Source organism: Euwallacea fornicatus, chromosome 15 (genome assembly GCF_040115645.1).
Source record: "Euwallacea fornicatus isolate EFF26 chromosome 15, ASM4011564v1, whole genome shotgun sequence".
NCBI classification, from domain to species: domain Eukaryota; kingdom Metazoa; phylum Arthropoda; class Insecta; order Coleoptera; family Curculionidae; genus Euwallacea; species Euwallacea fornicatus.
The window spans coordinates 981631-995223 of NC_089555.1; the positions used below are offsets into that span (position 1 = coordinate 981631).

Sequence of the window (13593 nt, forward strand, 5' to 3'; positions counted from 1 at the left end):
TAAAATGTTTTAATTATGTGATTCTTTCTTTTAAATATGTAGTTGGTAAACTTCACGTTTTGAGGTACTTGTGACGGTCTTATCAAATAACCAACAACACCATAAAAACCAAGGAATAGATCCTTCTCCATATTGTCCAGAAACTCATACTAATGGTACGAGATTTCGAAGATAATATTCCTTCACCATATTATCAAGAAACTCACATTATCGCCTTGAAATGTCGAAAATGAATCTCCTTAAGAATAATCATGCTTTTTTACTTAAAATTCCTAACTGTCCTTCAAACGTGATTGCATTTTTTTTGTAATTCCAAATATGCCCTCCTGTGATGTGATATATTTTGCCGTACGGTGGACTCAGCAATAATTTGCTAATTTAAATGCTAAAATAAAACCCGTGAAGCCTACTATGGTTTTGACAGTCGCAACATAACGGTTTTTCTTCCCTCTCGAGGGGGTTTATTCGAGCCACGTATCTTCTTTGAAAATTTATGCATAGGAATATAATATTCTACTCATCTTAGTTCGTTTGGCATGCACTTCATGTTTCATGGCATTGTGAGATCGGGAAAAAAGATAGGTGCTATTGTGTTTCTATTATACTGCGGAAATTGGATTTTTAAGAGGGGCTCTGCCTAAGGGCTCCTGTAACATAATTTCTTCTCCACCAACCTCTCTTGAACTCCATGCAATATTCTAATAATTAACTGGAATTATATAAATTCGGAAAAGATTAGGCTAATGTGTTAATCTAAAACAGATAAATGCACCGCGATCATTAGACCGTGTCGATACGTTCAATAGATTTCATTATTTACCATACGCATTTGGTGGTGACGAAGGTGATTAGCAAGTCAAATCACCTGTCCTAATGTCACCGCGGATAAAATGGGCATTCTTGGCACAGTTAATGACATGAGACCCATATAATGATTTCATAATTCTATAAATGGCGTAACATCCCGCGTAACCTTTAACACGGGAGCTTCTTGACTGATTTCTGCAAGAGTGTTCCTTCTTCTCGTTGACGCCGGCGCCGGGATCAAGCCGTGATACCAACAAAAATGCGCAACCAGAAGGCGAGAACCTTACATGGCACGCGCTACCATTGGGCAACACCATGTCAACCCGTTTATTAACGGCCAAACCTAAATGCGTTTTGCCCAATTTTTTCGCAGGACCCGTTCGTTAGTCTGCAGTAATGAGATTTTTCGACCGCATTGTCATGTTAGATTATTCTGCAAAAACTTCTGAAGGCCCCGTCGGGGGTGACCGGTATAAAAGCTCGGTCCAGGATCATTGGAAATCACAGTCGATCGTCAGCTTCCACCAGTAGAACCGTACGAAGATGTTCGCCAAAACTCTGATCTTCCTCACTGTAGTGGTGGCCTATGCCTACGCCGTCCATTTGGTGGACTACTACGCCTACCCCAAGTACGAGTTCAAGTACGGAGTCGAAGATCCTCATACTGGAGACCTCAAGCAAAGGGCGGAAATTAGGGATGGCGACGTAGTCAAGCAGGAGTATGTTTGGGGAGAGAAGGACCGTATAGTGAAATTGGCCAAAGTCGACGCTCATGACGTGCCTGTCCAGATCGCCATTCATCATTAGGTTTAGTGTCTTCAAGTAGGGGGTGCTTAGTTTTTATTTATTCTTGTCTGAGTTCTGTTGTTTCCTTTTCCGTCAATAAAATGCGTGTTTTTGCATTGGGACACCGTCATTTTAGGGATGTATGGGCGTTGTAATGCTCTGCTTCTTTAACTAATTTAATCAATAACGGCAAGGTGATTGAACTTTGCCGGCACATAAAGTTTGGAAATAGAGACTGGCCATTGATCTGTTGCCCTATTTCTAGAAAAAAAAATATACTCGTGGTAAAGTTAGCAGTTTACCAGAGAACTTCAATAGTTTGGCTTTAAGTCCGCAAAGAGGAGGAGGTATCTTGGGGTTTGATGCCGGCTCCGCATCCATCCGACAAAATAGAAATACACAAGAAACAAAAACACCATCTTGGGTGCACTTTTTAGCAAGAAAGTAGTTTTGTGAAGTATTTACCCCAAGCAAAACAAGATTTGAAGGCTGTACTGAAGATTTTGAATGACGGTACCGTTTCACATGATGCCGAAGCCGACTGTGAGAACTTCATGTAGGTCATTATCATATTTTGCTGAAACTAAAACGAAAAGTAAGGCAGTTTTGGGCTTGAACCTCATGACAAAGACAACCAAAATGACGACTGATCAATGAAAGAGAACGGCGAAGACCACATAAGTTTATTCGGATAAATGCGTAGGTGTTTCTCGACGTAATTCAATAGAATTTCCATAGACGGTTGAAGAAACTTTTGGCTGAAGAAAGTGGTCGTTTCCTTAACTATCCACTTAATCATATTTACGCCGTACTTTCGCAATTAGTACTAATTGAACATTCACTAACTGTAAGCGATATAAAATTTGTACCCACTCCCACACTGGACCGATACAGTCTCTATATAGAGAATACAGAGACCTTTTGATATTTACGAACAAGAGACGATGTTCATAATTGTTGCGAAATTTGCAGACGAAACAGAAATGAGACACCAAAATCTTGTTTCCATTTTGTTGGATTGTGTGGACCGACCGGACTGGAAAGCGTTGAACCTGCGTGGAAGAAGTAAATGTCAAATTTCTGTCAATTGGCAGTGCGGCAGTGCCACAACAAAGAGGTAAAAATAAGTTCTCCCATACAACTTGACGCTTTAAATTTGCTTTCAACTTGGGCCCAAATTACTAAAGTTCTGTTAATTTCGACGGAGGGGTAAAATTCCTATTAATTTTCATATTCATGAAAAGTACGCTTCAGGTCGAGTTGCCAGCGCTTAAATGATACTTCCTTTATCGTTACAAGAATTTATAGCAATTAAAGTTCTCTTCAAGAATTTTCAGTAAGATAAAGTCATTTTGGCTATTGAAATTGTCAATTTTCTCCGCTGTGCCAGGACTGCCTTTGATGTTAGGCTGACTTGCTCAGGATCGTGTTGCTGTCTCTGTCTATCACGTGAAATAAATAAGCACGAGAGATAGCCCTATTTCTGGGATCACTTTCATCCCGGAGAAGAGGTGAAAACGAAAGGTCTACGGTCGTTCAGTGCAAACATTTGGTCCCAATTGTCACGCTGCAAATTTGAGTTGGACCACCGGAGTTTGAGTCTCTAACTTGAGGACCAAAAAGGGGGCGAATTTCTGCAGATTTGGAAAGGAAACACGTGGGAAGTCTTGTGGTTCTGTGATTAATTGCGGTGAAAAAAAGTGGTTGAGTTTTTTCGAGTTTCTTCCCATATTAACTAAAGGTTTGCAATGCAATGGTCTGGTCTTCGTAACTGACCAGACCTGGACCCCGTCTGTTATGCTAGATCAACTAATTTAAACACTGAAAGGCTTAGCAAAAAATTTATTATTGTCAACAAAACAATCCCTTAAAGACTACAAGTGGAACCTGGAAATTTGCGCTATTTTCATCCCCATCAACACTCAGGTCACGTAGAGCTTTGCATTTTCCTAAACTCCATTCGCAACTATTTACAACTTCACCTAGACAATTTTCCCTATTAATGTTTAATCTCGAATTTAACTTGCTGCGAATTCTCGTCAAGTTTCTTCAGTTTCACTTCTCTGTCTTTCTCACCCCATGCGTATTCTTGCTCGATTGTGTGTCCATCTCTCTTCTCAGCTCGTTCCTTCTTATCTTTGGTATGCGGATCTTCCACCCCATATTTGAACTCGTACTTTGGGTAGGCGTAGTAGTCGAACGTCTTGTACTCCACCCCAAGGGCGCAAACCACCACCAGGGAGAACACTATGAGGGTTTTAGCCAACATGTTGGTTATGCAGAATCGATTGAATTGTGATTTGAAACTGTCCGCGAAAGGCTTTTATATGGTTTTCGAGCGGGTTTTAGTAAATTTTGGGTCTAAAAATGCGAATTTACATTTTACATGTGCCTTATTACTGCAGTAAAAGTTCATTAGTTAAGTCGCTGTTTATTAATTATTGTAATGAAACGGCGTATTAGGAATTAAGTGAATGCTTAATGGTCTGATCGAAGGGGTTTGATTTTCACGTCGGTCTAATGCCGGTTCAAACCGAGTTGTGTAAGTAGTTCCGGATAAAGAAGTCGTTGTATTCAGATCTAAACCAGGACATATTTGTTTTAGATAAATCTCTAGTGGGTTTGGAAAACTCTGGAAAATGTTTTGCCTCTGGTGTTGAATCAATTGCAATAACACTTTTAAGTGCATGGAAATATGCGTTTCACTGTTTAGCTTAGACGAAGTATTCTCTACACTAGGTGTGACTATTTCATCTCGTGATTTAAACTTGTTAAATTACAGTTGCTGGTCTTAATTTAAATAGGTGCCTCCAGGAAGCTCACAGTCGGTTGCCACATTTCAGATTGGAGATGTTGTAAAATCGCTTATTTGAATTAATTTAAGTGAGAACCAACACAAACTATTTATAACATACTGTTGTCATACTATAGTAGGGAAGAAGCTTGATGGCCCTCTCTAGAAACTTAAAGATAGAGGTAAAGAAGGTAAAAAACCAGCTTCCTGAAGTCTCGGCTTGGAAGCTAATTCGGCAACACTGCGCTTGCAAATTCGCTTCCCCATGAATGCATTCCAACACTTCAACATTGCCAGATTCGCCTTTTAATCCCGTAATACCGTTTCCAAAATGATCAAGAATTTTTAAACTCGCAAGCTGCATTTTCAGGCATGCGCAAATGAAGTTTGTAGATTTATGAATATTTTAAGCTGCATGAAAATTTTAGGAGTTTCACGTGTGTTCCGGGTTGCAAGGAGAACTGCTAATAGCGGCGCTTATTGCTTTTTTTCGTGTTGGAAGCGTTTCAACATCCTTAAAACTTTTTGCGATGTTGCCGGAGTTTATCATTAATCCTGGAAATATTACTAATAATTTTCTTTATCAGAATTGTTGTCACAATTTCTAAGAGGTCCTGTTGTTAACAGGTATTGGAGACCGTTTTCTAGTAGGGGAAAAGTCTCATTTTTTCTACTTTAGCATGATTTCTAGACCTACGAGTCAAAACACTTGCGTAGGTGGTTGAGAAGTTTTCATGGCAGAAAAAACGGCTATATTTTTTTGTATTTGTTACGGTGGGTAGAATCTAGTATCTAGATATAGCGTTCCTAGGTTGTAGTGTCTCCATGAATGCGAACATGAAACTTTGACAATGGAAACGTTCAAGTAGATTCTGAGCGTTGGTCAGATTTTAACTTCTGCGGAAACCCGCATGGTCTAATATTTTCATCCCAATTAATTTAATAATTTGACCTTAAACCACTATTCAAAAAAATCGCGCGTAAAGGGCAAATAAGACAATCGAAAAAGTAAACTCAAACAATTATATTATTAAGAACAAAACAGCTATAACGTCCTAGAGCTACTCTTAATGCTTGGGCACATTGACCTCGAATTTCACAAGCTCCCCATCAGTGTCCCATTTCTTGACCTCAACTTTCCTGTCCTTTTCCCCCCACTTGTACTGCTGCTCTACCTTGTGCCCGTCTCTTTTCTCCTCTCTCTCTTTCTTGTCTTTGGTGTGATGATCTTCGACCCCATATTTGAACTCGTACTTGGGGTACGCGTATTGCTCGACAATTTTGTGCTCTAGGGCTAGGCCGCAGGCCACGACCACCATGAGGACTACGAGCGTTTTGGACACCATTTTCGTGGGTTTCGTACTGTGGCCCAAGCGTTTGCGGGACTTCTTTTTATACTGCCAAACACAACGATTGTGCATAAATTACATGTTTTGACACCTTTAAATTTTCATAAATAATAATAACGTCGTTATTAAGCTAATGATTGTTGACCTCTTTGGCCTGATATACTTTCACTTACGTTGTTTCTGTCTTGCAGAAAATCTGGCGCCGTCGGAACTGAAGAAGCTCAGGAACAAGCAGAGAAAGGCGAAGAAAAAAGCTGAGCAAGAGAGTGCTCAGGCCAGGGAGGCTCAAGTGAAGCGAGACCAGCATCACAAGTCCAGACAACAAGGAGACGTGGAGGCGGACGCTCCACAGCTGGACGAGCTCATACCTGACAAATTGGCAAGGGTGATTATCTAAATTAACATTGTTGCTCTCGCGTTCGGCGAGGTAAACACTTTTAATATTTATAGGTTGATGATCCTCTGGAGCAAGCCATAAAATTTTTGCAGCCCTTGCAGACGTTAGCGAGGGACCGGATAGAAACTCATTTGATGGCCTTCGAGGTTTATTATAGGAAAAGTTAGTTTTATTTACAAACTAAAGAGCTTATTTAAACCTTTGTTTCTTCCGAAAGGGAAAATTCTTCTAATGCTCCAGTCACTCAAACGGGCCCATCAAGTAGATCCTCACCATCACAAATTGCATCGCTGCCGCATTCGATTTTTGGAAGTTGCCAACGAGAATCAGCACGTGTATGATCCGGCTGTTTTGGAAGTGGTGAGTCTGATTTGTCAATTTTAAACCACTAGTTGTGTGCGCATGCTTTAAAACCAGTTATAAAACTTACCCCCTGCTTAAGCCTCATCACTTAAGATAATCCTCAAGTCATGTCGTCGATGAGGTAATTTTTGATATCTCAAGAGCGTGCGTAATACTGTCAAAAACAGAGACCTTTAATAAAAGATTATTTAAAGCGCGTTGTAAAATTGCTCGACGTTACCATTATTGAAATTGCAGATAAGCACCGAGACAAAGGCTCTGCTGAGCACCAAAGAACCAAATGTGTTGAACAAAGAATTCCTAGATAGCAACAAAGATAGTTTGAAGGCCTCGCTGGAAGGAGCTTTAGTTCTGTATCAGTTGGACAACAAGGCACAGAAAGACGCCCTGAGTCTAGTCACAAATATCGATAATAAAAAGTATAGTGATATAGATATTGAGGTGAGCATTTATAATTCTCCGTATATGGCAAAAAAGTGTATTTGTTTTTTTTTTCAGATATGTACAGATATCCTTAAGCACCTGGGCAATGGGTCGTTGGGCCCCTGTGCGCAAACGCAAATCGACGCTTTCGTCGCGAAATGCCATAAACTTTTCGCGTACGCGCAGGCATTTAAACCGCCCCAAGCGCAGGATCGGATCCAACAGCAACCGGAAACCAATCACGTGGCTGACCAAGACAGCAACTGATCGCGGGCAGAAGGGGTGGGGGTGCAGCTAGAGTGATTTGGTGGTATCGCGGTTGCGTAAAATTAAAAACAAACTTGTTGGACAGTTTTGGTTGTTTTCCAAGAAAACCGTTTTAAGTAAGACGCCTTTAGTTATTAGGCAGAGACGGACGAAGTGAACTTTTTTTAATAAAACGTTTGGGTGTGTACCTACTTTTTTGGGGAAACGTGAATACTTGCTTTAATCTAGTTTCATGCGCAGTTGAAAAGTTGCGATATCACTAGATGTGACATATTCAACAGGAGAAGGTGTACACTGTTTTACTCTTTATAATCATTACTTTTGACGTTTTATTTGTATAAAATTTGTAAAATAACACGAGGCGCAGTCGGCGCGGGTCTGAGAGCTCCGCGAAGAAGTTCGTAGTGAAGTAAAACAATAAAAACCAGTGATTTGTATTTTGTTTCATTTGTTAGAAACTAACCCTGAAATGTGCGTTCGACAAAAAAGAATGAAGGAAAAAGAGGGAAAAAATGTATATCGAAAAAAAGTAGGACGAAAGACGTGCACGAAAATGTGTACTGGAAAAAAATAGTAGAAAAGGAAGTGCGAGAATATTACGTGTCTGTGTGAAATTCATGTCTCCACTTTTCTCCATTTATTTCAAACTTCTATGTGACATAATGATGGGTTATATGCCTACTATCTGCTTTTACGGCGGATTCTTAATAAACATTAAAATGTGCAAACATTTGCTAATTTAACCGACCGTCTAACTATCAGATTGTGAGAGATCGTAATCGCGGGAAATAGAGTGTCTCGCTGCATCTATGAATTTTTAGATTTTAATTAAAAAAAAGCCGGAAGGAACGGACTTCAACTCCGACCGACTACTCGTTTATTTTCAAAATTTCCCTAATCTCGACCGTTTCACCTAAATTCCCACCTTTTGGAAGTCGCCTCAGTCATTCCCTTATCTCCATCTCTCGCCGCCTGAGAGATTCTACCCGAACCGCCTCTATTCCGCTCCAACTCTTTTACTCTGGCCGTATGCTCAGCCAGTCCGCCTTTGTCTTTTCGACTCTTGTCTCTTCGGCTCTAATGGTTACAGATGCACCTTTTATCTTTACTAACACTACGCGTTTTCCCTCAACTTTCCCGATGCTGCGTCCAACGTTTGGCGCACCATAACTTTCAAACTTCCACATCGAATTCGGGCGTCGCGACGCCTCTCAGTGTAAACGCGACGCTCCTCTCATGTCGGTGCCGTTCGAGTCTCGTCCTCCGATAGCGGCACGTAAACGACTTGATTTTGCGTTAAGCCGGGTTGCCCGAAATCATTAACGTTCGGATATCAAATTTGTTGTGTTAAATGTGCTTTGTGAGTGTCTGTCGAAACGGCTAAACAAATAATGAGTTTTACGCCTCTGCTGTTGTAAACATAGGTATGGATAATAAACGATTATTTTTAGCAGCACTTAGCGGTTTTAGCAATTTTCCAACACCACTGCACGAGATCTCGATGGGAAGATGCGGCCCTAAATACGAGTGGGCGACCCCCCCTCTGAGTCTGTTAGGGAACGACGAAATGTTCAAAACAGGCTTCGAGGAAAAGACCTGGCATCCACGTAGGGAAATTTAGAACATTTTACTTATTACGGCGGCACTAAAGGTCAAAGGGGCCCAGTGTCATTTTTTCGATAATGCGTGCTCCAAGAGCGTCACGGGCCCTGCCTGGAGCATCTCCAATTTAGACGCTAAAGTGACAATGTTCTACATAATCGAGCGTCTTAGCACAAATGGGGACTAGAAGGCGAAACAAGTCCCGTTAAAAATAAAATTCTCCGACATAATCAGCTGATCAACGGTTTTATATTTAGAGTTTCCGTTTTCGTGATATATTTTCGAATTCAGTATTTATTTTTTGATTTTAAGTCGGAGGTTCGGTCGCCTCAGATTCCTTGAAAATTAATCTTTTAAATTACTGTTTTTATCGCTATTACTGCGATTAAACTCTATCGTAAGACGATTATTGCCGGGGACAATCCATTCTCCGTTCGAGTCGTAAGGAATCCATTAAAAATACCGCACATTTCATCATTTGTCTGTGTCAATCGATCTATAGATAACAATACGTTTAAAAAGAAATAAAATTTATCTTTACGACTTTACTTAACGGAACAGAGCACCAAGGCTGTTTATTTTAATAAAGCGAAAATGTATATTTTACTTGGGATATCCCTCCAAGCATCACCGAAGAAATATTGGGAAGCGAGGGGGGGGGGGCTTGGAGCAGCAGTGGATTCAATCATTTTATATTCCAAGATTCGTGTGTTTTCGCCTGACACCCCCCAGACCCCATTAATCCACTTACAACGTGGAAGATTATTTCATTGCTCACACGCATGGCGAAACATTACATTGAACGTAAAACACTTACTAATGGCCACGGTGAAGAATTAGTGTAAGTTAAGTGAAGTCCGTCTTTGCCAAAATTTCACGACCAAAAACCTAAACGATTTAAAATTGTTGTTTATTTTTGTTTTTGTGGATAACGTCGCACACGCTAACAGGGAGGAAATCGCACACCACTTTGAGCTAATGCGCTGCAATTGCACATTATTCTCAGCTCATGCGCTAGATTTGCACATTATACCAAACTCATGCGCGTGACTTGCACATTGTTCTCAGATTATACGTTCAAATTGCACACGATTTCCATTTCGAATGTCAATTGTGAATAGCATCCATCCTGCAGTCGGAACACTCGGTAGTGACACGCACTCTGCGTGCGTAACCATCAAGGGAAGGGAAGGTGATTCAACCGTAAGCCCAGCTTAGCGGAGTGGAAACTGAGGTCTTATGGGGAAACCTCTTTGCTACAAAGACGTAGAAGGGCAACGAAGAATTTAACAACTTTCCGGTTAATCATCAATCGATAAAAAAAAATTGTTCGCAGTTATTCCTCGAAGCGTCCGTATCAAAGAACTCCTCATCGGAATCCAATGTTTACGCCGCTAAGCTGAACTTGCGGACGAATTACCTTTTAATCCCTTGATGCTCTTTCACGCAAACTGCCCTGTGGCGCAATAAAATCGCCGATACAGGCGATTAAGTGGCGCCATCGATTCTTTCGGCTTTACGATGCACGTTATGCTCTGTTAAAAATTTGACTGAGAATATGGGTGCAACTCCAGCGCGTGACCTGAGAATTCGCTCGATTCCTGATAGTATTTTACAAGCGCCAAAAAAACGATTTACCTGTGAAAGTAAACGGGAGTTCGCGCTCTTCATTAAGACGTTGGGTTCGGTGTTCCCGGTCCCCCATTCAGGACAGTCTCGGAAGAAAAACAAAGAAAAATTAAGGCAATGGCTCGGAAAATCGATGTGGGAAGTTCTATCCCGGCCGACGCCGTCTGGGTCTGGGGAATTAATGAGATGTCACTCATTTGCCCAACAAGCAACACTTTTTCCTTCTTACCTGAGTTCTTCGTCCCGCTCCTCGGCCTCCTCGGAATTAAGTTTCGACCATGGCCGAAAATCAAAACTCAATTTTCGAAGCTCCATCGACTGCACTCGCTTTAATAGTCGGCAGATTAAAGGCCGCGTATCATCAAAGCCCCAAAACTGAGAGAGCTGTGTGCCAGTCGAGAAGTAATCAGGACCCATATTTCCATATTTAAATCCGAAACCTAGAAACCCTTTTGCAATCCCTGAGGGAACACCGGCAAATAACGCGAACGCTCGTCCAGAATGCGAATTTTTCCACGAATACATCCCCATGAAATAAACATGGACCATTGTAGCTCGGAACGTGCAGGCATTAGAACTGTTATCTGCCCATGTGGTGATAAGGAAATTGCACGTTCGGCATTTTTTGCCAGCAAAAAAGGGTCGATTAACTTGTTATTGTAAACAGGGATCGTCGAAAGTATTCGCACTCGCTGAATTTATTTAATCGGAATGGGCCCACATTTTCGATCGTTCTATTGAGTATAATTTCAGGACAGCTCTATTGCTACCATTATTCTGCTCTATCTTCTCTATAATTCGTGTTTCGCAAGACGTAGATGGTCGTAGAGATACTTCAAATATCATTCGGTTAAAGGGCCGCCATTATGGAAATAACCACTACTTGGCGTTAGGATAGAGGGCGATTTCTAAATATTGCGGGGACCCGTTCGTTCCATCAAAATACAAAAATTAAACATGAACACGTTCAATTTCTGCGGGCTCGGGGGCCAAAGATTCAAATTTCGGTCTTTTCTTCGCCCGTTCTAGAGGTTATCGGATCATGCGCGAGTACCACACGAAAATATGCACGGTGCCCCTGAAACAATGGCTCGCTTCTGTAAGCTTAAGAGTTGTGCTCAGGCAACCCATTATACACCGCCATATGTTTATTAATACATTGACTTTGGGTCGCCAAATTGTCAATACGTTGATTTTTTTGCTTTTTTAGCACAAACGGTCCGGAACGCATTGTACAGAGTGTTTCCTAATAAATGGGAAAAAAACTAAAGGGTGAATCATGGTCATATCTTAAGATAGAAACTTCATACAAAAGACGCTCGTAATTTGCTTCTATTTTGATTTCCAGAGTGTTGCAGATGAATTTTTTTCGATTTTCGATAATTTCTCTGTTATTTGTTAACTCAAAATCGGTAGTAACGGTTATTTTAGCATTACGAAGAAATTAAAATAACAATTACTTTAAAAGCTCTACAGGAGGTTACTTAATTTATTAAAAGTTTAATTATTTAGAAACTGTAACATATTTTACACCAGTGAACACTGAAGAAGAGTTAAGGAATGTCTCTGTAAATGTTCGTCGAACTATTAGAAATGCAAGTGGAATTTTTCATAAAGTTCGGCATTCCGTGAGGAAACGAGTAGAATATTATATTTTGATAGGAGGAAGATATTTTCAGCAATTACTTTAATTACAATCAAAATTAGTAATTTCAATTTTTGCAAATATCTCTTAAATATTGTTCCGGATAAAAAACTGAAGGGGCAAAAAAGTCAATAAAACGCATAAGGGATTAAATCAAGTTAATGAGTAAAATCTGAAAATGTCACTAAAAAAGTTCTGATGTAAAATACTTAAAGCGCCCACGAAAAAAGTAACACACTGTAGAGTATTTTAAATAATTGTCGTTCCAGTTTGTTCGTAATGCTAAAATAATTGTTACTACTAATTTTAAGTTAATTATTTTTACAAATAACAGAGAAATTAATAAAAATAAAAAAAAAACAAATTCGATATCCTACAAACCAAAATAGAAGCAATTTAGGACATGTCTTTACGTGAAATTTTTATCTTAAAATGAGTACACGATTCACCCCTTTAATTTTTTATCATCCATTCCGAAACACCCAATGTATACGACATCGCTGTGCTGAAAGCCTTCGGGGAACCAGTGTTTTGGGTTTAAACCATAAATTTTAATGTTGGTTAAAAATTCGGTATCTTGACAATTTGGCGTATAGACTTCGAGGATCTTACAAGGGACTTTTTCGTTTAAAATGATGTTCTCAGTCGATGGTTAAGTGAACGTATGGTGGTGTTTGGTGGGTTGGTCACTTACCCGTTTGACCTCTCGTGAGCTTAAAGGGACAGCGTTACCAATGGTCAAATTTAGTTTAAGGCTTCACCTGATTTTAGCCACCACGATAACTACCCTGAAGGAGGAGTAATAACGACTAATGAGGATAATAACGGTTAATAAGTTTTCTACGTGTTGGTGATACAGACTCGCATGGTGTTTGTTTAAGTTACTCCGCACCAACGATTTTCCCGCTATTTGAGCCGCCCTGTAAATCCGATGACACGACGAAAACAAGCCCCCATTAAGCCCATTTTTCTGGAACTGCCAAAGTTTAATCAAAACCTACATAATTCATCAAATCTTAACTTCTCTTTTATCCCCTCATAACACAATTAAAAACTTAGGAACAAAACGACCTAACTTCGGCCCTTCAACTTTCAATTACTAGGGCCGGATTAAATTGGACCATCCCTAGAATCTCATGAATATTTACAAAGACACTTCCGGCTTGCTTTAGAATTAGCATCTCACAATGACCAACAATTCGATTCTAGAACCAACGATGTCTCAGTGCGCCTGCATGAAGCTGAGGAAGAAGCCGGTGATCAACGAAGATGAAGAGCTGTCGGACAGCTCCAAATCGGACATTGCCATAGCGTCAACGCCCTGCCTGAAGCCCAAGCCCAAGAGGCGATTGGGGTTCAAAATGGGGGACTTCAGGAGGATCATTCCGGACAGGATTTTGCAGTGTTTCGGCCAGGACGAGATAGAAATGACCAAACTTGAGAAAAGTGAGTTTTAAGTATTTAATGAAACAAGTCGCTTGGAGATATCGTGTGAAAGCTTAATCGATTCGTAGGGCCAGTTCGAGTACAC

The 13593-nt window shown here is 40.4% G+C and overlaps 3 protein-coding genes and 1 long non-coding RNA gene across 8 annotated transcripts in view; 3 read left to right on the forward strand and 1 right to left on the reverse strand.

Annotated features, from left to right (window-relative positions):
• Positions 1-7623, forward strand: part of Naa15-16 (N-alpha-acetyltransferase 15/16) — a 35136-nt gene extending 27513 nt beyond the window's left edge. For both annotated transcript variants that reach the window (XM_066290347.1, XM_066290348.1), the window contains 5 exons: positions 5928-6121; positions 6187-6295; positions 6351-6493; positions 6734-6937; positions 6995-7623. In XM_066290347.1, the coding sequence (XP_066146444.1) occupies positions 5928-6121; positions 6187-6295; positions 6351-6493; positions 6734-6937; positions 6995-7186 (842 nt within the window). In that variant the 3' untranslated portion in view covers positions 7187-7623. The remainder of the gene's footprint in view (positions 1-5927; positions 6122-6186; positions 6296-6350; positions 6494-6733; positions 6938-6994) is intronic.
• LOC136343570 (cuticle protein 19-like) lies at positions 1293-1709 on the forward strand. The gene has a single exon (XM_066290373.1). The coding sequence runs from the start codon at positions 1351-1353 to the stop codon at positions 1612-1614; it is 264 nt and encodes an 87-aa protein (XP_066146470.1). The 5' UTR covers positions 1293-1350; the 3' UTR covers positions 1615-1709.
• LOC136343571 (uncharacterized) lies at positions 5397-13275 on the reverse strand. Of its 3 annotated transcripts, XR_010732800.1 has the most exons (6): positions 10647-13275; positions 10427-10587; positions 6564-6650; positions 6333-6499; positions 5910-6104; positions 5397-5784 (listed from the first exon to the last, which is right to left on the reverse strand). It is a non-coding gene; the product is annotated as an uncharacterized lncRNA (long non-coding RNA). The 3 variants fall into 3 exon arrangements; XR_010732801.1 differs by lacking the exons at positions 10427-10587; positions 10647-13275 and adding an exon at positions 6717-6829; XR_010732802.1 differs by lacking the exons at positions 10427-10587; positions 10647-13275 and adding an exon at positions 6717-6792 and having other exon boundaries at positions 6564-6667.
• rdgC (retinal degeneration C) overlaps positions 11474-13593 on the forward strand; it is a 31928-nt gene continuing 29808 nt past the window's right edge. The window contains exons 1-2 of one of the 2 annotated variants that reach the window (XM_066290349.1): positions 11474-11516; positions 13272-13508. In XM_066290349.1, the coding sequence (XP_066146446.1) occupies positions 13280-13508 (229 nt within the window). In that variant the 5' untranslated portion in view covers positions 11474-11516; positions 13272-13279. Of the gene's footprint in view, positions 11517-13271; positions 13509-13593 lie in introns of those variants that run through there. The other variant, XM_066290350.1, reaches the window with a different exon arrangement.

Bases quoted from the DNA above. Each gene is read 5' to 3' on its own strand.
- LOC136343570 (XM_066290373.1), top strand. From the start codon at position 1,351: ATGTTCGCCAAAACTCTGATCTTCCTCACTGTAGTGGTGGCCTATGCC.